This window comes from Carcharhinus amblyrhynchos, chromosome 11, assembly GCF_965287045.1.
Source record: "Carcharhinus amblyrhynchos chromosome 11, sCarAmb.v2.hapA, whole genome shotgun sequence".
Classification (NCBI taxonomy): Eukaryota; Metazoa; Chordata; class Chondrichthyes; order Carcharhiniformes; family Carcharhinidae; genus Carcharhinus; species Carcharhinus amblyrhynchos.
The window spans coordinates 49,285,999-49,308,179 of NC_137334.1; the positions used below are offsets into that span (position 1 = coordinate 49,285,999).

Genomic DNA, 22,181 nt, shown 5'->3' on the forward strand with positions numbered 1-22,181 from the left:
AATGCACGAGTACCAGCGGTGTTCCCCACCTGTAATGCGTATTCTAAATTTGGATTTCCCAGAACGCCTGCTAACCTTTTAAGGACTATAGCAGCATTGCTTTATGTAACTAAATAATTTAAAGCATCCAATTTATTTTGTCTAGAGTATCTGATTGCTGATGCGATTTTCTTGGCATCTACTTTGCAACATTCAGCATGTGAAATATTGAGGAGTTTAATTTTGTGTGTTGTCATACGCTTTACAAAATTCACCGCTTTTTAAAACTTCAAAGAATGTTAATTTCTTAAAGGGTCAAAACATTTGCCTTCAATCTTGAGTAAGTAGATTGAAATTTGCTCATCTGGTTTGCCATGTTTCCCCAAGGATAATACTTCAGAAACATTCGATATATATATTCTAACGTAAACCTGTTTAAACCCATTCAAGTTGTGCTCAGGCCCAGTATTCCAGCTCGATGGAGTGCAACCACTCTCAATGCATTGTTCAGCAAAATAGTGACTCATTATATACAGATCACTGTTGCTTCACATCCTTGATCCAAGATTGCTTGGGTAGAAACCTTTCACATTGCTGACAGGACGCACATCATTTTGATGTCGGCGACGCTCGATAAACAAAGCCAGCCGTGAGGTATCCAGTGGGATTGTGGAGTAACTGTCATTCTGAGGGTGTAGCCAAGGATTTTGTAAACAAGTGGCTGCTGTGGGTCTCCAGCGAAAATCTCCCTGAAGCAGAGCCCTTATGAAGTCTCTGGCAACATGGCTGATTCCCTGAAAGTACTCGTCAGGGAAACTGAAATCTCGTCGACAAATGTTCATACATGTCTCCTCTACGCTCTCATCCAGAAAAGGCGACACCCCACTCAGCATCACATAAGTAAGGACGCCAAGGCTCCAGATGTCTGTACTTAGTGAAACAGGTGTTCCCTGGATTACTTCAGGGGCTGCGAATTCTGGATTTCCCAACAACTGGTGGACATAATAATAAGTGGTGATCTGAACAGCATCACCCAAATCTATAAGCTTGACACGTGGCACAGGTGTGTGAAGATCAATCAACAGATTTTCAGGCTGTCAGAAAGGAAAATAGTTATTAATAAAGCTGAAACTGTGACACATGCATTGTCTACTTTGTCCTGTGTGAATGCAAATTAATGTCCTCCTGCTTATATGGTGCATATCCACTGATGTGAAGCAATAGGTCTAATAATCTACAACTTTCTACGTCCTCTCTCTCTCTACACAAACTAAAGATCATTTTATAGGAAACCCCATTCCTCAATGGTGTATTTGTGTATGCCTCTAGGACCACTGTTAATCATATGCATTGATCAGGTTAATTATTTGCATTGATCAGGTTTCTAACTGTCTAACTGCCTTTGCAAGGAAGTTCCAGTGTGTGTGCCTGTCCTTTGCTATTAGAATTCTAGTCTGCACATGTTATCATCATCTTGGTTTGTTCAGGAGTCTCCCAGAGTGGGCCATAAACGACATCTGTGGAGGGAGAATACAGCCAATATTTTGAGTCTGGATGACCCTTCGTCAGATCTGAAGGGTCATCCAGATGTGAAACATTGGCTCTACACTCGCTTCACAGATGCTGTCAGACCTGCTGGGATTTTCCAGCATCCTCAATTTATGCTTCAGATTCCAGTGTCTGCAGTATTTGGCTTTTATCCTATTACATGGGCCATAAGATTTCTGGCTAATGCCGCTAACAATCTGAGGGACTAGACTATCCTGCCACAACAGTATGATAGAATCCTTACAGTGCAGAAGAAGGCCATTTGGCCCATCGAGCCTGCACCAACAACAATCCCACCCAGGCCCTATCCCCGTAAACAGACACATTTACCCTGCTACTCCCCCTGACATGAAGGAGCAATTTAGCATGGCCAATCAACCTAACCCACATATTTTGGAGTGTGGGGGGAAACAGCAGCACCTGAATGAAACCCACACAGACACAGGGAGAACATGCAAACTTCATGCAGACGGTGACGTAAGCCAGATTGAACCTGGGTCCCTGGTGCTCTGACGCACAGTGCTGACCACTGTGCCACCATGCCACGCCTTTCTCTGTGATGTGTCAGCTCGTACCACAGAAAGTCAGCTAATGCCACAGAGAGCCAGTCACAATGAAAGGAAGGATGCAAGTACTGCAATAAACAATGGTGATAATGTATTCATCCTAATTGGCAAATGGCTAAAGAATGTGAACCGGGTCATGTTTGAACATGGTCAGTCCTTTTACGTAAGCTCTTGAGTTGAGTGACCTTTAGCTTGTTGTACAATGATTCAGTTTCAAATGTAATATAACTTCAAAAGTTATAAACATCTAGGAGATTTGAGAGGGAGACAGAGCCACAAAGCACACATGTACGGGGCTGGGTGAATGAAAAGAGGCAAGAAATAAGGGGATTGGGGGATGTGAGGAAGTCAGCAGACTTAGAATTGGGGGAAGGAAACATAAGGAGAGAAAAAGCTGTGGTTGCAGGGAGACGAGGGGTGGGGGCAGTTGTAAAATGGGATCTTAGGGGGAAGAGGGAACAAAGAAGAGAAGGGGTTGACAGGAAATGGGAGGTAGGAATGGGTCCTGGTGAGCGAGGGAAACTGGGGAATATAGGTCAGGAGAATGGGACTGGGATGGAACAGGGAGGAAGACTGGACCAAGGAAGCAAAGGTGATTTGTGGTTGGAATTAACTGGCGCTTAGTCGAGGAGTGGGAGGAAGATTGGAGTGTGTGGTTGGGGTGGGGCCCAATAGATTTTGTAGAGCCAGCAGCAGTATCAACAATGTTGAATTTGATACAATAAAATTTCAGAAAATATCAATTGAAAAAGGATATATAAGAATCCGCCGTTAATTTTTTTGTTTGGGCAAAGTCCTACCTTCAAATCCAAATGAGCAACCCTGCAGTTGTGTAGGTACTGGAGGGCTTCCAAGGTGTCCCGAATGTAAAAGGCGACCTTTTCCTCCAAATGGTCCCCTTGATTTACCAGAAATTCAAGCAAGCGACCATTATCCAAGCTTTGAGACAAGAACAGAAATATTTAGAATACCCTAAATATTATACCCTAAAACATCTGAATCGTGACAAGGGATAAAGCAGGGGGAGAGTTAATAGGGGCTTTTGATTAAAATAAACTCCAATTCTTTTACATTTTAAATGTTAGACACGTATTATATATCATTTCTGAGCACTTTGGAGTATATGAGATGTCTCATCACAAAAGTATTGGGTGGAATACTGATTTAAGATGAGCTCTGGACGAGACACAACTACATTTTTACTCCTATGATTTCAATAGGAAGCAAAATTGGAAAGGGGCATAAAATATGCGTTGCACCATATTCTGATAGTTTTGCACTGGGTAGGTTAGTATTACCCCTCCGTGAGTTGGTCCCACCATTCTCTTCAAAAATGCATTGGAAATTCCTATTAGGCTCTGACGCTGGCAAAATTTATTTAAAAGTCTTAAACATTTAGATGTGATTGCAATTACGCCTAGTGGTAAAAAGCTTTTAAAGAACTTGTGAATAATTCTATAATCAATTATAGGCATATTGGTTTTGCAGTGCGATTGCGTTGGAAAACAATTGGGCAGTGAATGGCAAAATAAATCTGGTGCACAAAATATATCTTCATGAAACCAAAATCAAATGCAGCCATTGTGAGATTTTCAACAGCACAATGGGCATGGTGCCCATTGCATTTTACAAACTCCACTCCTCGCCACACCCCACACCTGAGGGTGGGCAGTAAAACCCAACCCTTATCTTGGAGAAATTAAACTAATGAAAATGGATTAAAATAGATCAGAGAATAGAAAATAAGGATTAATAAAAATAAAGGCTCAAAAATGTGCAGCGTGGAAAGTGCCAGAGATTTGACATCAGTGCCGACAGTTTATTTTTACAAACGCTTTAACAGAACTTGGGCACCACTGGCTAGGCTGACATTTTTATTGCCCATCCCTAATTACCCTTGAGAAGGTGGTTGCTAATACATTCACCTGAAATTAGAAAAGAACAGTGAAAAGGATCAAACAATTTTAAGCACTAGGTTAGCAAAAGTAAAGTCAAGCCTAAATCAGGTTTCTGTGATTATTTTGAAGGGCAGTCATTGTTCCTGAATGGAATACACATTTTGTAAGCAGCATGGTCCATAAACAGCAACACAATGATCAATTAGTCTGGTTTTTGGTCTGTATTAGTTCAGTAGAACGTGCCAAATAGATCCAACTAACAAGTGCCAAGTAAAAGGAATATTTGAACAGATTATTGAAAATGTCTGAAGTTAACAGTTGTTAACTTTTATGACATATAACCTTCAATGATTTATTATCCAACACTTGCTATAAAATATAAACATGTCAACACACAGCCTGGAATTCTGCGCAGGTTTTTTTCATCTGGACTTTTCAATTTTCATCATGTATTTTACAAGCAGCTCCAAGAAATGGTTCCCAGCAGTAATATAATTGGCAGGGACTCCCATATTAAGGAATTGGCCATGTTTACAGAGGGGTGAATTCTACAGCACAGCACCGTCACAAAAAGTATCAGGAACAAATAGGAGTGAAGTAGGTCATTCAGCCCCTCAAGCGTGTTCTGCTATTCAATCAGATCAAAGATCTGCCCACTGTACAGCCTCAAAATGCTTAATCTTTGGGAAGAAAACAAATTTAAGTGAATAACTAGGCAGATTAAAGTAAAGCTGCAAGTCCATCCCATAGGGTTAACATAAATGATATTCTATCTAACAAATTCTGATGGCTTTGAGCATAGAAAATCAACACTTACAGCTCGAGAACTAAAATATAGCAAGTAGGAAACTCATATGTGTCGCATATTGCAGGAAATTGTGGGTGTTGTAGATTGAGTAAGATTGCTGCCTCATGGGCTACTTGATCTTTCTTCTTCATTTTTTTGCTGATGAACTTGACAGCAACTTCTCTTTTGGTTGATTTTTGTATGCATTTCTTCACCACAGAGAAACGACCCCTGTAATACAGAACGGTATTCAAAACTTAAATAGAGAGGATCAAGGCATAAAGGAGATTCCAAGTCAGTATACCTTGTTAGAGTATTTTCACTTTGTCAGATATGAACAGGTTTGGCCACTATTATTTGTGAATACAGAAATACATGTTTAATTATACTTTGTGAAAACTTATAAATCTCTCATGATGATGATGAATTGGAAGATGCATTGTTTTAATATTAATGGCCATTTATATCATGTGGGATATAACATGAGGGTTATTGATTTACTGAATAATTTACATTTCATTGAATTGAATGCAATCCTCGAGTTTTGCTTTGGGGATCAAGCTCCATTTATCTAAAAATTGTAAATGGGTGGCCGTTAAGTGCAGATTTTTACCTATTCATTTAATTTTGTTTCTTACCAGTGTTGTAGGGTGTTGATCATGGTTAGGTAGGTCTGAAGAAGTCCTTGTAATCATACACATGTTAACTATAAGTCTTTTGACCCTTAGAACTATTAAACATATACAGTAAAGGGTACAGCTGAGGAGCTGTCTCTGTGCTTGATGGTACACACTGCTCTATCCAATATTAAACTAACTGGAGACACAGATCATACATTCTCTTACATCAGAGTAAATGCGATATGATACTTAGTCCCACATTAAACATCATACTACACCTTCCCCCAAGTCTTTACGCAATGTATTTTTAGTCATTATAGTTGTCATTACTACATTATCACAATTTTACCCAAACATTTGAGCTCTTCTTTCTTTCTCAATTGCTTTTCGACTTATTGAATCTTTTCATTCAGCTCCGTGGCTGCTCTGGTAAGTTAACTTTGTTTCAGAGTTATCTGCAGAACTCTTAGTTTGACAACTTCACCTGGGCATTCAGTTCTGGTTGGAATAATTTCGATGGTCACTGACTGTTCCTTAGATTCACAATTTACTCATTAGGTTGTTAAATTGTTTCAGCAACACGGTGGCACAGTGGTTAGCACTGCTCCTTCATAGTGCCAGCGACCAGGTTTTGATTCCCGTCTTGGGTGACTGTCTGTGTGGAGCCTACACATTTTCCCCGTGTCTGTGTGGGTTTCCTCCAGGCGCTCCAGTTTCCTCCCACACTCCAAAGATGTGCGGGTTAGGTGGATTGGATATGCAAAATGCATGGGGTTACAGGGATAGGATGAAGGGGAGCACCTGGGTGGGATGCTCTTCCAGCAAGTTAGTGCAGACCCGATGGACCAAATGGCCTCTTCTGCTCTGTAAGGATTCTATAGTTTACGTCTCATAAAATTTTTCTTATCTACTTTCAAAGTCTGGATTTGCTGTTCCATAGTGTGTATCATAACCTTCATATTGTTCAGACTGGAACAAAGTTCATTAAGTTCTTCAAATTTGGTTGTTTATTTTGCTTTCAAGCAACTATTCTGATGCATCAGCCTTTCTCTCCCCTGGTCCATGCACCTTGCACGAGGCTTATTAGAAACTTTTGATGCTTGAAGTTTATGAAATTTTAAGTGAACATCTATCTTTCCTGAATTTGCTGATACAAGTTTATCATTAGAATGTTTCAAGTCCTCTTTCAAGTGTTCTACTTCTTGTGAGTGACATTCCAGTGTTTTCATCAGCTCTTGTTTTTCCTTTCTAAACTCATCTTTCATATGTGAATGTTGGTTCTTTGCACTGATTAGTTTTTCCTTAGCAGAGACTAATTTCCCTGCACTATCTTTCAAGTCCACATTCTGTATTACACTTCTGCCAACTGTTTCTGAGACTCTTCACATGCTCCACAACTTGAAGATTAAAACATTCATCAAAGGTTTTTAATGTTTCATCAAAGTTGGTTGAGGATTCATCAATGTGCTGTATTAGGATTAATTCATCCACAAGTTCACCAAACCAGTATAAAAATGTATTAATTTGGACTTTTTCTAATTTTCTGCTTGGACCTGTTGTATCCCAGTAGCTTCGAAATTCTCTTCCACAACGCCCAATTTTCCACTAAGTTTGTCCCATGGTAAAATCCAAGTTGTTCTGAATGAGTGGAATTCTGATCTATGGCTAAAAAGGGTTTCAGAGATGAATTTTTTCAAACTGCACTTTTGACTCGGGATTATTTAAAGATTTCTCAGCACTTGCCATAGCCTGGAATTTTAAAAGATTTAGCTCACCCCTGTTAGGTCTGCTGACTGTGCACTCTGAAAATAGAAGCTGGACTTCAGAGGAGATTCAATGGAGTTCTCTGCTACAGTAAAGAATTTTAAATTTCTGCCTTTGGCTTCCAAGATTTTCTTTGGAGACTTTTCCTGATAATGTTTCCTCCACTTCTCTGCTTTTAGACCTTGCTTTCAGGTCAAGCAGCTTTGCTGAATTTCTTCTCATTCTTGCAGAATTTCAGGTTTTTATTGCATTTTGTGTGAGGTAAAGGGTTCATCCACAAGCTGCCTCCATGGTGTAGGGTGTTGGTCATAGTTTGAGAGGTCTCGAGAAGTCTTTGTATTCACACCCATGTTAACTGTAAGTATTTACTACCTTTTAGAACTGTTCACAAATATTCAGTAAAGCGTACAACCTAAGAGCTGTCTCCATGTTGCCAATATACAGAGCTCTGTCCAATATTAGATTAATCCTGGGAGTGGGACATACGCTCTCTTCCATCACTACATGGGCTGTAATGCACTGTTCCTCCCTTGCCAGACATGCCCCTCAGGGATCTATATGTAATGGGCCTTCAGAATGACTTGCCACAAGGTTTCTGGAGGTACACCTAATCTAACAAGTCCTATGTCTCTGGATGCCAGTGGCTGAGGTCCACTTAATGAACAAAGGGCTTTGTAGAAATAAATCCAAATTTTAAGGCAGCGCTTCGCGAGGTGGCTTCTGCAAATAAAACTATATTGTTTCTGCTGAGATCCTCAACATCACTCCCTGAGCTCAGATGCTAAGGGCCCAATTTTACCATTGTGTAGAGCCTGTTTTTGGGCACGAAAACGTGGTAAAGTCGGGCTAGAGGGCATTAACGCGATCCGTGCCTGCGCAGATGGCCACTTTACCGAGGCCCAGGAACAGCCGTGATTCGATTCATGCCCAAAACAGGTGAACTGGCGATTTAAATGCATTTCAATTGAATAGGCAGCCCGCCCAACTTTACCAGCATTTCCCCCTTTACCATCACATTCGCCCGTCCAGATTTGGTGTGAAACAGGCCGCTCGGCAAAAAGTCTGTTTTGGAAGTGCCAGCTGTTGAAGAGGTGAGTTCAGAGCTTCCAATGGCTCTCTGACTCAGGCTGGTTGGGGTGGGGGGGGGGGGGGTGCGCGTTGGAGAGAAGGGGAGGAGGAGGAGGTGGGCCAGATCATTCTCTGGTGAGGGAGATGATGGAGGAGGGAAGCCCGATCATTTTCTGGTTGGGGGGGAGGAGGAGGCAGGTCAGATGTATTTCTGTTGGGGGGGGGAGGCCCAATCGCTCATTGGTGGGGGTTGGAGGGGCGGAGGCCACATGGATCTCTGGTGGGTGGCATGAGGGGTGGAGTACTGGGGGGTTGGCTGCCACTCTGCAGGCAATCAGTGTAGGGGAAGGGGGCAGAGGTTGCAATTGGTCTGGGTAGCAGGGTGTGGTTGGCTAAGGGAGAAAGTTACGTTGTGGGGATGGGGTGATGTTTGTGGGGATCATTGCTCTCAGGCCACTTTATTTGCTTCTTGTAGCTTGGGAGCGATGTGACAGTGGCCGTTTTTTCGATTTTTTTTCTAACTGCGCATGCACAGTTCAGAGCTCTGATCGTTTCAGCTGTGCTGAGCCCTGCCCACAGCGCAATTCAGGCTCGCAATGTTTTTTTCCAGGCTGAGTGTGAATGAGAGCACCTGAAAGCAGATTTCCAAGTTGGACCTGAATTGTGCTCAGATTTAGCACTTAGAATGAAAATGGTAAAATTGGGCGCTAAGAGTACAACTTCCCTGTGTTTTTATACAGTCAACACACTGGATGCACTCCTAGTGTAATGGGTACCATCTATTGACAGGCTATCTAATAAAAACTTTTCTGTCCTGACTATGGAAAGTTTGCTGTGCCAGCTGCATTGAATCCAGCCCACTATGCTTTCTGATTTTTCCATGTTACTATTGTTTATTGTGTTACCTCTTCCTCAAAATAAATTTCACCGATGTTTTCAGGTAGCCTGAACAATAGAATAGATTTTTTTTCAAGGCAAAGAGGCTGTATGTGAAATTAATGTGCAAATATATGCATGCTCTGCCTGCTTTTACATGCAAGCCAGTGATTGAGAGAAAAACAAAGCACTGATTATACAACTGTTGTAACTTTTGTGTTGTGCTCCATGAATTAAGTTTACACATGGGGCTGAATTTTTGTTTCCGCGTTGCATCAGCATCAGATACCTCATGCAATTAGTGGTGAGGGAGCACGCTTAACATCCAATTAAGGAAGGCTGGTGGGCCCCCAAAGCTGGAGGCCCAATAGAAGGCCCTCAGAGATAACAGTCCCACCACTGGCATTGGGAACTGCAGTTGCCTATAGGGAGAACACATTGCAGATGGAAGTGCCCTCTGAAGACTTCGTGAAAATATGAGAATAAAACTTACCAGACTGCTGTGATGGAGGAGAAACCACATGTTCACATGATGGGGAGAGGTCAGAAATGTTTGCTGGAGCAGTGGGCCCCAGTTTGCCACAGAGAGGTTGCTTCTGTCCATCTCTGTGCAGACCTGACTGCCCATTCAGTGTCTGCACCACATGTTCAATTGTCCTTTAATTTTTTATCCCATGTTTGCAAGGTTTAGGGGAGGAAGCAAGACAGCAAACTGGCTTGCTGTCCAGTGCCAGGAAATTGTGGAGGCCTGCGAAGTCATGCCTGAAGAATACGAGTCTGCTAAAATGGCTACTTTGTTCATCTAATGCTACCAGCAGGAAGCCCGAACCTCAAAAACGACCAGAGAACTGTGGATTCAATGGCTCTGGGAGTTTGTCTTCCTATCCAGGCCCAAACCTGACAGCCGGCTTTCTCACTGTGGGAGTCAGCTGAAGTCCCAAAGATGTGGAGATGCTAGCGTTGTACTGGGGTAAACACAGTAAGAAGTCTCACAACACCAGGTTAAAATCCACATGCTACCAAATAAACCTGTTGGACTTTAATCTGGTGTTATGAGACTTCTTACTAGGAAGACAATGCCAGGCTGAGCATAAGCTAGAATTTTACCAGGACATTCTTGCTTCTCATGACTTCACCAATATGTTACTTTTTCATTTCCTGGGCTGCTCTGGGCACTGTCTCCAAAAGTCCCAATAAAGACTGCAAGTTAAGCCAATTGATGTCTGAAACAACTGGGCAAAACTGTTTGGTCTGAAAGTTGCAGTCAAAGTCCTACAACTGTTTCAGCAGAGCAGGCCCATTCACAGGTCCATATGTGATCACCATTACTCCAAGGTGAGAAAGCTGGTACTACCAAACAGAGAACAAATTTGGTCCAGAAAATAAATGTGGAACACAGTTGGATACTCGTCTTCACTGAATTCAGATGCGCTGGTCTAGGGATCCAAGCATAATGGATTGGATTTTCATGGCATTAAGGAGACTCAATGGCAGTGTTGTGAACCATGGTTTGGATGAGGAAACTTTTGACAGGTAATCTCAAAAGGTCTTAGCCATGACCCCATGCCAAGCTATGACCCTCTACCCACCTCTCACATGGCCCCTTACATCCACCAGCTCCCAAAGGCAAACTGTGGCCTTCTACCAGCCCCTATAACCCTTTATACTTTTCCATAGAAAGCTATACCCCTGTACCCATCCCACCCCCCTCCCCCCCACCTCCCAATGACCTCTCATGGCCTCCATGCCAAACTATGGCACTTTTATGCCTATTCACTTTGGGTATAGAACCAATGAATATTATATTAACAATAGGCCACATGAAAAAGTAATTCATTCATAACTTGTGGCTTTTTGACGAAAATCTATCTCACAACCCAATATAAGTGTCAATCACCCAAACTCTTAAAAGTATCAATAGCAGAAACTGCAAGGACATAAATATTGTGCAATTGACAGAATAGATCAGGGAACAGGAGCTATCAATTAAAAAATGTTTTACCTGGGCACAGCTGTTTCAATATATTATTGAATTCAATAGATTATTCAATAGATTACTTCAATAGCTAGGCTCTCAACCAGGCTCCATTATGCATCTTAGCTAAGAGCTATGAAGTAGCATGAATTACCTGAATGAGACATGGAGTATGTGTAAGATGTGAAGGTGAAAAGGTCCATTCTTTGTTTTGCTGTGAAGTGCAAAAGCATCAAAGTATACCTTTTAAACATGTCTTGACAGCCATTGTGGCTGCCTTCCAACAGTTTGTGGGTCTGCTGGGCCTGACTCCAGTCAGTGCTCATCCACCTCCACACTCCTAACCCCAGAACAAAAATCCTGTCTGTGCTGAATTCTTCTCCTGAGATGGGCGGACTGAGCCAAGAAATTTCCTGACACTCGCTACCCACCTCTAGAATGAAAAATCAGCCCAATGTACCTCCCAAATCTTTAAATCACCTTATTAATTCAGATTTACACTACCTTCCAATTTCAAATAGCTCTGTGTAAGCAGATTCAAAGTTATCCTTCCACGGAATCCTTGAGTCATCACTGGTTGGTTCTGAAGAGAGATCACAAACAATTAGAGGGAACAGTTTCTGAAAGGAAAATTAAGCTAGGATTGATTCTATTGACGTAATAAAAGAAAATTAAATAATAAATGACACTGACAGCAATTATATCAATAACTGTGATGGTCCACCAGCTGATCTGGCCAACAAGTTAAGTTCACCAGATAAACTATGAATTTAATTAGTTAATTGCTGGTTATTGATCGGACAGTAAGACTGATTGTGAATTCGGGTCAGATATTTCCAATTATCTGAAAGTGGGCAATAGTTTTTCAACTTGGTTCCACTAAACTATACCTAATTTAGGATCAGTAATTTATTCTTCAGTAAACGTAGGCACGTCTACGTTTACTGAAGAATGATAAAATGAATCTGAAGTCGTTTTCACGAGCTTAAAGAGGAGTAATGATCCTCAGTGGAGATTTGACAGATATTTGAGTTTAGGCTGTTGCATGCTACAGACTTCATCAGGAATACAAGAGTATTTATTAACAAGGAAAAACAGTATAGGGTCCAACAGCCTCACGCTCCAAAGGATAGCCCCCTCCCCCCTTCCTGGCTTTTCTGTTCTTACAGGTTTTCTCATTGTTCTCCGGAGCAGTGTACTTGGTGGCTGTGGTGAGTGTTGGATTTACTTTAAACGCTTTTTGACTGCATTTCCAGTTCGTGGGGTTTCTGTGAGTACTTTTGACTTCCGTAGTGGAAGTTAGGCGAGGGGCTAGTCGGGAAGGGAGAGCGGGGGGTATAAAAAGACAGTGATAGACAGCGGGCAGCATCGGGAGTGGGCAGCGGAGTGAGTGGGAGCTGACTGAGAGTTATAAGGGCTTTGGCTCGCTGGGCTTAGGCGAAAGCAGGCTTAGACAAGGTGAGTTGCAGTTTCTATCTTTCCCGTGTTGCATTTCGGCACATACAAACCCAGGTGAGGTTGGGACATGGCAGGTGCTATGGGGAGGAACGTTAGCTGTGTTAGGTGCCACATGTGGGAGTTCTTGGAGGCATCACATCTCCTGAAGGCCCACATCTGCGTCAAGCGTTTAGAGCTGCAGCGTTTAAGGGCCCGGGTCAGGCAACTAGAGGTGCGTTTAGAGGATGCGTTTCTGGTTAGGGAGAATGAGGAGTTAATGGCTAGGAACCATGAACAAGTGGAGGTCCCAGGGGCTGAGGAACAGGATGGGTGAATAACTGTTAAGAGGAAGAAGAAGAATAGTCCTGGTCCAAAGACCACCCCAGTGGCCCCCCAAAAGGCATCGACAGGGGTACAAAAGGAAAGACAGGAGGGCCAGAATGACTCAGAGGGAAGGAAGGGGGCTGGCAATGTGATAGTGGTGGGGGATGGGAGGGTCAAAGGAACTGACAGGAGGTTCTGTGGGCAGAAGCGTGACTCCAGGATGGTAGTCTGCCTCCCTGGAGCAGGGGTACAGGACATATTGGAGAGGATAGAGGGAATTTTGAAAGGGGAGGGGACCCAGGCAGAAGTAATAATACACGTAGGAGAGAGGGACGTAGGAAGGCGGAATAGGGCAGATGTACGTAGGCCATTTAGGGAGTTGGGGTCCAAACTGAAGAGCAGGACCTCCAGGGTGGCATTCTCTGGGCTGCTGCCTAGTACCAGCAGGGCTAGGAATAATGAGATCATGCAGCTGAACGCACGGCTGAGGGATTGGTGCAAGGTAGAGGGCTTTACTTTTGTAGATCACTGGGAGGTATTTGTGAGAGAAGGTCACCTGTATAGGAGGGATGGGGAAGATTTGAACGGGAGGGGGACAAATGTCTTAGCAGGGAGGTTAGCTGGAGTGTTTAGGCAGGGTTTAAACTAATAGGGAGGCAGGGTGCGGATGAGACTGATAGCTCATTAGACACTGGGGTTGGGAGTGAGTTGGGTGATAGGGTAGGTTTGGGTGAAAGGAAAATTATCAGGGGGAAGGAGGTTCTGAGTGGGCCTGGAGGGTTGGACTGTGTCTGTTTCAATGCGAGGAGTGTAACAGGTAAAACGGATGAGCTTAGGGCCTTGACGTTCATGAGGAATTTAGATGTGGTGGCAGTAACGGAGACGTGGTTAAAGGAAGGGCAGGACTGGCAGCTGAATATTCCTGGGTATAAGTGTTTTAGGTGCGACAGAGGAGGGTTGAAGAGAGGTGGTGGGGTGGCGTTGTTAGTAAAGGAGAACATCACAGCAGTGCAGAGGGAGGACAATATGGAGGAGTTAGGGATCGAGTCGCTGTGGGTGGAGTTGAGGAATAAAAAGGGAGAGATTACGATGCTAGGGGTATACTATAGGCCACCCAACAGCCCGAGGTCAGTGGAGGAAGGTATTTGCAGAGGCATTTTAGATAGGTGCAGAAAGAATAAGGTGGTTGTAGTGGGTGACTTTAATCTTCCTGGAGTGGATTGGAAGGTGCCTAGAGCTGGAGGTACGGATGGGGAGGAGTTTGTAAAATGTGTGTTGGAAGGGTCCCTAGAGCAGTACGTAACTAGCCCGACTAGGGAAGGGGCTATACTGGATTTAGTGTTGGGTAATGAGCTGGGGCAGGTGGTTGAGGTTGCGGTAGGCGAACATGTAGCTAACAGTGACCACAAGTCTGCCTACTTTAGGATAAAAATGGAAAGGGATGAGTGCCGTCCGAAGGGGAGGGTGCTGAACTGGGGGAAGGCAAGCTATAGCCAGATTAGGAGGGAACTGAAGGATACTGATTGGGAGGGGTTGTTAGCAGGCAAGTCTACGGTTGGTAAGTGGGAGGCTTTCAAGGACAAACTGATAATATTGCAGGAAAGGCATGTGCCGGCAAAGAGGAAGGATGGGAAAGGCAGGATTAGAGAGCCATGGATTACAGGGGTATTGAAGACTTGGTCAGGAAGAAGAGAGAGGCATATGTTAGGTCGAAACAACTGGGAACGGAGAGAGCGCTGGAGGAATATAGAGAGAGTAGGAGGGAGCTTAAAGGGGGAGTTAGAAGGGCAAAAAGAGGGCATGAAATGGCTTTGGCTGATAGGATTAAGGAAAATCCAAAGGCATTTTACTCTTATATTAGGAACAAGAGAGCGGTTAGAGGGAAAATTGGTCCTCTTAGGGACAAAGGAGGGGAGCTATACATCGAGTCTGAGGGAATGGGGGAGATCCTGAATGAATACTTTGCGTCAATATTCACGAAGGAGAGGGGTTTGGTGTCATGTAATGTCTTGGAGGGAGCTGTAGATCATTCGAAGGAAATATCCATTACGAGGGAGGAAGTGCTAGGGTTTTTAGGTAGCATAAAAACGGATAAAGCTCCAGGGCCTGATGGTATTTATCCCAGGCTGCTTAGGGAGGTGAAAGATGAAATTGCTGGGCCTCTGACGCAAATCTTTGTCTCTTCTTTGAACACAGGTGAGGTCCCAGAAGACTGGAGGGTAGTTAATGTGGTACCGCTGTTTAAAAAGGGCAGTAGGGACAACCCTGGTAATTATAGACCAGTGAGTTTGACATCGGTGGTAGGAGAATTATTGGAAAAAATTCTTAGGGATAGGATGTATAAGCATTTGGAGCATTGTGATCTGATTAGGGATACGCAACATGGCTTTGTTCAGGGGAAGTCTTGCCTTACGAATCTGGTACAATTTTTTGAGGAGGTGACAAAAACAGTTGACGATGGACGAGCCGTTGATGTCATCTATATGGATTTCAGTAAGGCGTTTGACAAAGTCCCTCACAGTAGGCTGGTAAAAAAGGTTAAGCCACATGGGATACAAGGACAGGTAGCTAGATGGATTGAAAACTGGCTGGGAAATAGGAGACAGAGAGTAGTGGTGGAAGGGTCCTTTTCTGGCTGGAGGTCAGTCACCAGTGGTGTGCCGCAGGGCTCAGTACTGGGACCTCTCCTCTTTGTAATATATATAAACGACTTGGAAGAGGGCGTACGTGGTGTGATCAGCAAGTTTGCAGATGACACCAAGATGGCAGGTTTGGCGGATACTGATGCGGATTGTCAGGTGACACAGCAGGATATAGATAGGCTGGTATACTGGGCAGATAGATGGCAGATGGAATTTAATCCTGACAAATGCGAGGTGATGCATTTTGGAAGGAATAATGCAGGGAGGAGTTACATGATAAAAGGTAGACCGATTAAGAGTATAGAAATACAGAGGGACCTGGGAGTGCAGGTGCACAAGTCTCTGAAGGTGTCAACACAGGTAGAGAAGGTTGTGAAGAAAGCTTATGGAATGCTAGCCTTTATAGGAAGGGTATAGAGTATATGAGCTGTCGTCTAATGCTTCAGTTGTACAGAACATTGGTTAGACTGCATTTGGAGTGCTGCGTCCAGTTCTGGTCACCTTACTACCGGAAGGACGTGGAGACCCTGGAGAGAGTGCAGAGGAGGTTTACCAGGATGCTGCCTGGTATGGAAGGACTGAGTTACGAGGAAAGGTTGGAAAAACTGGGGCTCTTCTCCTTAGAAAGACGGAGATTAAGGGGGGATCTGATAGAGGTGTATAAAATAATGAAGGGAATAGATAGAGTCAACAGTGGCAGGCTTTTCCCTAGATTGGGGACAACTATTACGAGAGGTCACGATCTAAGGGTGAGGGGGGAGAAGTATAATTTGGATACTAGAGGAAGGTTTTTCACGCAGAGGGTCGTGGGGGTATGGAATGCGCTACCAAGTAAGGTGGTGGAGGCAGGCACGTTGGACTTGTTTAAGGTTTACTTAGATAGACACATGAATGAAACAGGGATGGAGGGTTATAGAAGATGGTATTAAAAAGGGTCAGAGCCTCGGAACGACAGTGGAAATGTAGTATTACACGTTAATGTTTTGTCTGTTTTAATCCACAGCTGTCGGTCCACCTTGTTGTCAAATGAGGGGCATGCACACGGTGGGTCGTACGTGGGCTGCTCTTGGAGGTTGAGAGTAGCCTAGTACTTTGTGTCGTTGTGTGTGCTTAATCCTGGACCAGCAGACAGGCACCACAACAGCTCAGTGACTATCACTGCTAGCTGTGCAGATACATGGATTTGGGCCTGTGTCTGTGGGAGTTTGCGCATTCTCCCTGTGGTTGCGTGGGTTTCCTCCGTGTGCTCCGGTTTCCTCCCACACCCCAAAGATGTGCTCTTAGGCTGATTGGTGTACCAAATTGACACTATTCTCCCCTGAATCTGGCTACATTAGGGGTTCCATTCACATACACATGGGGCAGGGTAGGTGTAGGAAAAGGCTTTGTTGAAATGGCAGCACGGGCTCGTTGGGCTGAAGGGCCTGTTTCCCGTGCTGGGTTGTTCTTTGTTCTTCTTTGTTCTTTGTTTTCTACATGCTTTCTGTGGAGTCCTCTCGGGAAGACTGTCTTCTTCCCAAGAGGACTCCACCCCTTGGGGTGATTACCCACTCTCAGTCCCAACTGGTTCCTCAAACGAGGTGACCTCTTCTGCTGTGTTGTCCTTAAAGGATAATCACCACAGCCCGCCTCCTTTAACTCCTTCATACAATCTTCAAGTTACTTAAGCCCAAATTCTAACTAAACAAATTAGGCAATTATAAATCGAGTCTTTGAGGAGTTTTCTCATAATTCTGCAGTCTAAGATGCCTCCACAGGATTACCATTAGCAGAAACTGCAGTCATGGAGGCATGTTCTGGCACAGGCAACTCATTACAGCTTGCTTCCACAAGACATCAGTTACATCTTTACCAGGTCGATCAGGTACTTTGGAGTTTACAGGTTCAAAAGCTTTTCTTGGTGCAACACTGACTCCAGGAGTATCTCTCTACTTCTCAAGTGATCCATATGTTTTTGAACAATCCGTCCCTCTATGTCTACTGAGTATGATAGGAATCCAGTCACAGAAACAACAATTCCAGAGATCTAACCTGATCCATTACCAAAGTTTCATATTATGGCACCATGACATACTATGTGATTAATATGGGGTTTTTATTGTTCCAGTAGTAATTTTTTAAAATTCATTCATGGGACATGGGCATTGCCGGCTGGCCAGCATGATTCACTCATCCCTAATGCCCTTGAACTGAATGACTTTCTAGGCCATTTCACAAGGCAATTGCTGTGGCTCTGGAATCACATATAGGCCAAACCAGGTAAAGGCAGCAGATTTCCTTACCTAAAGCACATTAGTGAACAAATGGATTTTTCCGACAATGGTTTCATGGTCATCATCTTAATTCCAGATATTTTTTGTTGAACTCAAATCCCACCATCTATCATGGCAGGTTTCGAACCTGGGATCCTGAACATTAGCTGAGTTTCTGGATTAACAGTCTAGCAATAATATCACTAGGCCATTGCCTCCCTTAGGATGGTTATTTGATGAGATCTTGAGACTTGTGTGTCCAAACATAAATAGTTTTATTCGTAGGCTTAATGTATGGTTCCAAATATGGTCTTGCATGAAGCTTTACCATACAGGCTTGCTGCTTTTCCATTCATGTGATCATTTTAGCAGTCTTGTTCTGGTGCATAGTGGCAGCATCTTACCAAAAAATAGCAGAATGTTGTATTCATTGAGAAAACAAGTGTATGTCCTTCCAAATAAACATGCCGGTTTTCTCTCCAGATCTTACGACACTCTGTCTAAAAAAAGTTATTGGGGCATTTTCATGCAGGGGATGGGGCTCAACACACTGGCAAACCCAGCTGTACTTTCAAAGGTGCCCCATTCATAACAGTAATAAGCCTACCTCCCAGCCCACCAAGGAGGTCTCAGGGCCTTCCCCCCTCCTCCCCTTGATCAAAGACGGCACTTCTCTACCTTCCTTGTCCCCGATCACTGGCCCCTTCTCATTCCCCCAGTTGTCCGCCTCTTCACCCTCCTCCAGCACCCACCCATCCACCCTACCACAAAGGCCATTGCTCGCATCCCTTATTCTTCTGCCCGCAACCAAATCTGAATGAATTTCACCTCCATCCCCGTGAGGCTCTCACTGGAGCCTGCCCCCTTGGCACTGCCAGGTTGCACTCTCAGGTTGGCACAGATAGTTTGGCATGGGCATGGTGCCAACCTGTGCCAAGGTGCACTGCCAGGGGTCACTGCAAGGTCATTGCCTGGCCATGTCCCTCTCCACCCGAGGCTATACTTACCTTTACATGGTAGCCTCTGGGAGATTCCCACAACAGGTTCACTTCTAAGTGAACCTGTTGTAAATGCTGCTGGTGTGACAACACTCCAGCGCCTCTGAATATCCGGTGAGGGGGAATGGCCTGGAGAGAGTGATCATTAATAACATGGTAATATATTAAAATGAGCAGTGTGTTTCACGCTGCTTCACCGGCAAGGGGCTGGAAGATCGAAATTAAGAAATTTGTCAGCACGAATCGCACTATCTGGATTTTCAGTGCACATGATCATTCCCACAGACAGAGAATGCGGGCTCAAAATCGCCCCCATGAATCTCAATTTCTTTCTGTGTCTGAATTGCTGATTCTGCTGTTAATTTCAATGTTATTACCTCTTCAGTTAATTTCTCATTCCTAAACTTATTTTCTTCAAGCTTCTATTCTCCTGATTCCATTCTTCACTGGACTTGTTCTAATTCTCTGGTTGCTTTTCATGGCATTCAACTTATTCTACATTGTCTTATTCAGTTTTCCTTCTCAACTTCATTTTGTCCAGTTTTGTAACTTTTTAAAAAGCTTGTCAGTCATTTTACCTTGTTGTTCGAATGTCTTCTCTGGAGCTTGAATTTTTTTGCTGATTTATTATGTTCAAGAGTTCCTAGTTTCTTTTGAAGTCTTTAATTCCTGTGTTTCCTCTGGGGTGAATCTATCATATTCTTACTGGACACATACATTTCACAACTGGAATCTGCATTTCTACTTGTCTTAACTTCAGTCAAACCTTTTTTGGCAAACCTTTCACTGTTGGTCAGGTCTGACTCTGACAAAGTGTTGAATTGCTTCCATTCTGCAATTCTTTCATTGTCCTTCATTTGGCCATTCAGTGTCTTTCTTTGTGCTCCTTTTGGGATTTTCTGTTGTTGCACTTTCTGGGGGTCTTTCGCTGGCCTGCTGGTCTTTCATTGCCCTCCTTCTGGGCTCTTTCAGTGCCCTCTTTTTGGAGTCTTCCATTGCCTCTTCCTCGAGTTCTTATTGCCTCCTCTGAGGTCTTGCATTGCTTATTGCCCTGTATTTGGGGGTCTTCTCCAATTTTTCTATCCATTCTCTTCTGTTCCTTCCTGAGTTGTTGCATTAAATGCATTATACGTTTAAATGCATTACTGTTTTAAGACTGTCAGTCATTGCTTTTCCAGCTCTTTTGAAGTTTTGGTGCAAAACTGGCAGGTCCCCTTTAAATCCTTATTTCAAAATTTTAAACATCTTTCTAACCCTCCAAAACATCTCCTTTTCACTGATGTAAAACTCTCTCAGCAATCTCTGCAATGTTTTTTCCTTTTCGCTGCCTGGAGAGTCTGTTTTTTTCTTCTTTTGATGTGCCTATTCCATCCTTTGTTAATTTCACAAGCAGGTCCAGCATTGTCCAGTCAGGAATGTTATTTGCAAAACTTTTTAACTTCTTATTTTAGGTGGGTTGGGATCTTCTCTTCCCCCAAAACCTCAGAATTTCTCTCCCTCCAACACCAACCTCCCTCACCCCCACCCTCCAATTAGAGGGACAAAGGTGACCCTCTGCAACTGTGTTATTCTTAAAAGGACAACTTCTCACATTCTTATTAACAGATCTCTTGGAAAAGAATCATAGGATCATACAGTGAGAAGAAGGCCATATGGCCCATCGAGTTTGCACCGACCACAATCCCACCCAGATGCTATCCTCATAATCCAATATAACGTTTAGTTAGTCCCCCTGACACAAAGGGAAATTTAGCATGGCCAATCAACTTGAGTTGCACACCTTTGGAGAGTGGGAGAAACTGGAGCACCCAGAGGAAACCACACAGACATGCAGAGAATGTGCAAACTCCACACAGTCACTCAAGCTGGAAATCAAACCCTGGTCCCTGGTGCTGTGAGGCAGCAGTGCTAACCACTGTGCTACTGTGCTGCCCCTGAATAACAGCTTCATTATTGAACCATCAACAGCAATACTTTACAGGTTGCAAAATTTCAATGTCATAGTGAGGTAAGTGATGTGATCGTTCACATTTTTCAAGTGTTCTGCGTATTATTGATTTTGAATCATTTCACTTTAGAACATAAAGAACAGAAATGATAAAGCTCTGTAATCCTTGGTAAATTACCATTTTGGTTTTCAGAAGTGCTTTCAGCGAACATTCTCTTACACATTTAGGTAATTAGAACTCAACTTCACTTACCATTGCTGCAAGACAGGGTTACAAAATCAGATGGCTCACTTGGTGAGCTGATTCCCCAGGGATTACTTGCACTGACTCGGAACTGGTACTGACAGCCTGGAATCAGGTCCTCAATCACAAGGTAGGTGTCCAAAGTGGATGCTACTGATTGCTGCCATGCCAGTGTTCCTAAACATTGAAGGACTCCAATATTATTTTTTCCATTTCAGTGCAAGTGCTTGTCTTTTGTCAACTATATTATTGTATTCATTTAAAATAAATACAGCAACTAAGCTAACATGGCAGGCATACTTTGCTGGATTTTATTGTTTACTTGACTAAACTGGGAGATCATGAAAATTCACTGCCAAACATAAAACGTGAAAAGATACTTACTTCAGTTTATGAATGACTACATGTAAATTCTTAGTTATATCAATAGCACAAAAGAAAGAGTTACATTGTCCGGGTATTAGAACACAGGATCAAAAGAAGAACGATAGAAGCAAATTACTGCGGATGCTGGAATCTGAAACCAAAAGAGAAAATGCTGGAAAATCTCAGCAGATCTGGCAGCATCTGTGAGGAGAGAAAAGAGCTGATGTTTCAAGTCCAGATGACCCTTTGTCAAAGCTAAAAGGCATAGAAAGTGGAAGATATTTATACTGTAGGGTGAGTAAATGAAAGATGAGTCATAGCCACAAAAACAAAGCAAAAGGCTGAACCTGATAACTTCATCTTACAGACATGCATTAACAAAGAATGGGTCTGATTGTGATCTGTCTATAAAACATTGATAAAATGTACATAACTGTTATACAGGTGGACACTGAGCCTGAATTAGATGGTTACATTCTATAACAAATATGTGTAGATGAATGTCAAAATCACAGAATTGTTATAGCACAGAAGGAGGCCATTCAGTCCATTGTGTCTGCACTGACTCTGTGAATGAGCAACACACCTGGTGTCACTCCTCTGTCTTCTCTCCACAGCCCTGCATATTCTTCCTTTTCAGATAACAATCCAAGTCCCTCTTGAATGTCTCGATTGAACCTGCTTCCACCACCCTCTCAGACACCAATCACTGTGTGAAAATCTTTCTTCTCGTGTCTCCATTGCTTCTTTTGCTGATTACCGTAAATCTGTGTTCTCTCATTCTCAATCCTTTGACCAGTGGAAATGGTTTTTCTCTATCTATTCTGTCCAGAACTCTCATGATTTTTAATAACTCTGTCAATCTCCTCTCTTCTCTTTCTCTTCTCCA

The 22,181-nt window shown here is 43.3% G+C and overlaps 1 protein-coding gene across 3 annotated transcripts in view; it reads right to left on the reverse strand.

The window, feature by feature from the left end:
- Positions 1-527: 527 nt before the first annotated feature.
- The window catches only part of kalrna (kalirin RhoGEF kinase a), a 754,589-nt gene continuing 732,935 nt past the window's right edge, over positions 528-22,181 (reverse strand). For all 3 annotated transcript variants that reach the window (XM_080199056.1, XM_080199055.1, XM_080199058.1), the window contains 5 exons: positions 20,936-21,103; positions 11,586-11,664; positions 4,809-5,009; positions 2,894-3,032; positions 528-1,073 (listed from right to left, as the gene is read on the reverse strand). In XM_080199056.1, the coding sequence (XP_080055182.1) occupies positions 528-1,073; positions 2,894-3,032; positions 4,809-5,009; positions 11,586-11,664; positions 20,936-21,103 (1,133 nt within the window). The remainder of the gene's footprint in view (positions 1,074-2,893; positions 3,033-4,808; positions 5,010-11,585; positions 11,665-20,935; positions 21,104-22,181) is intronic.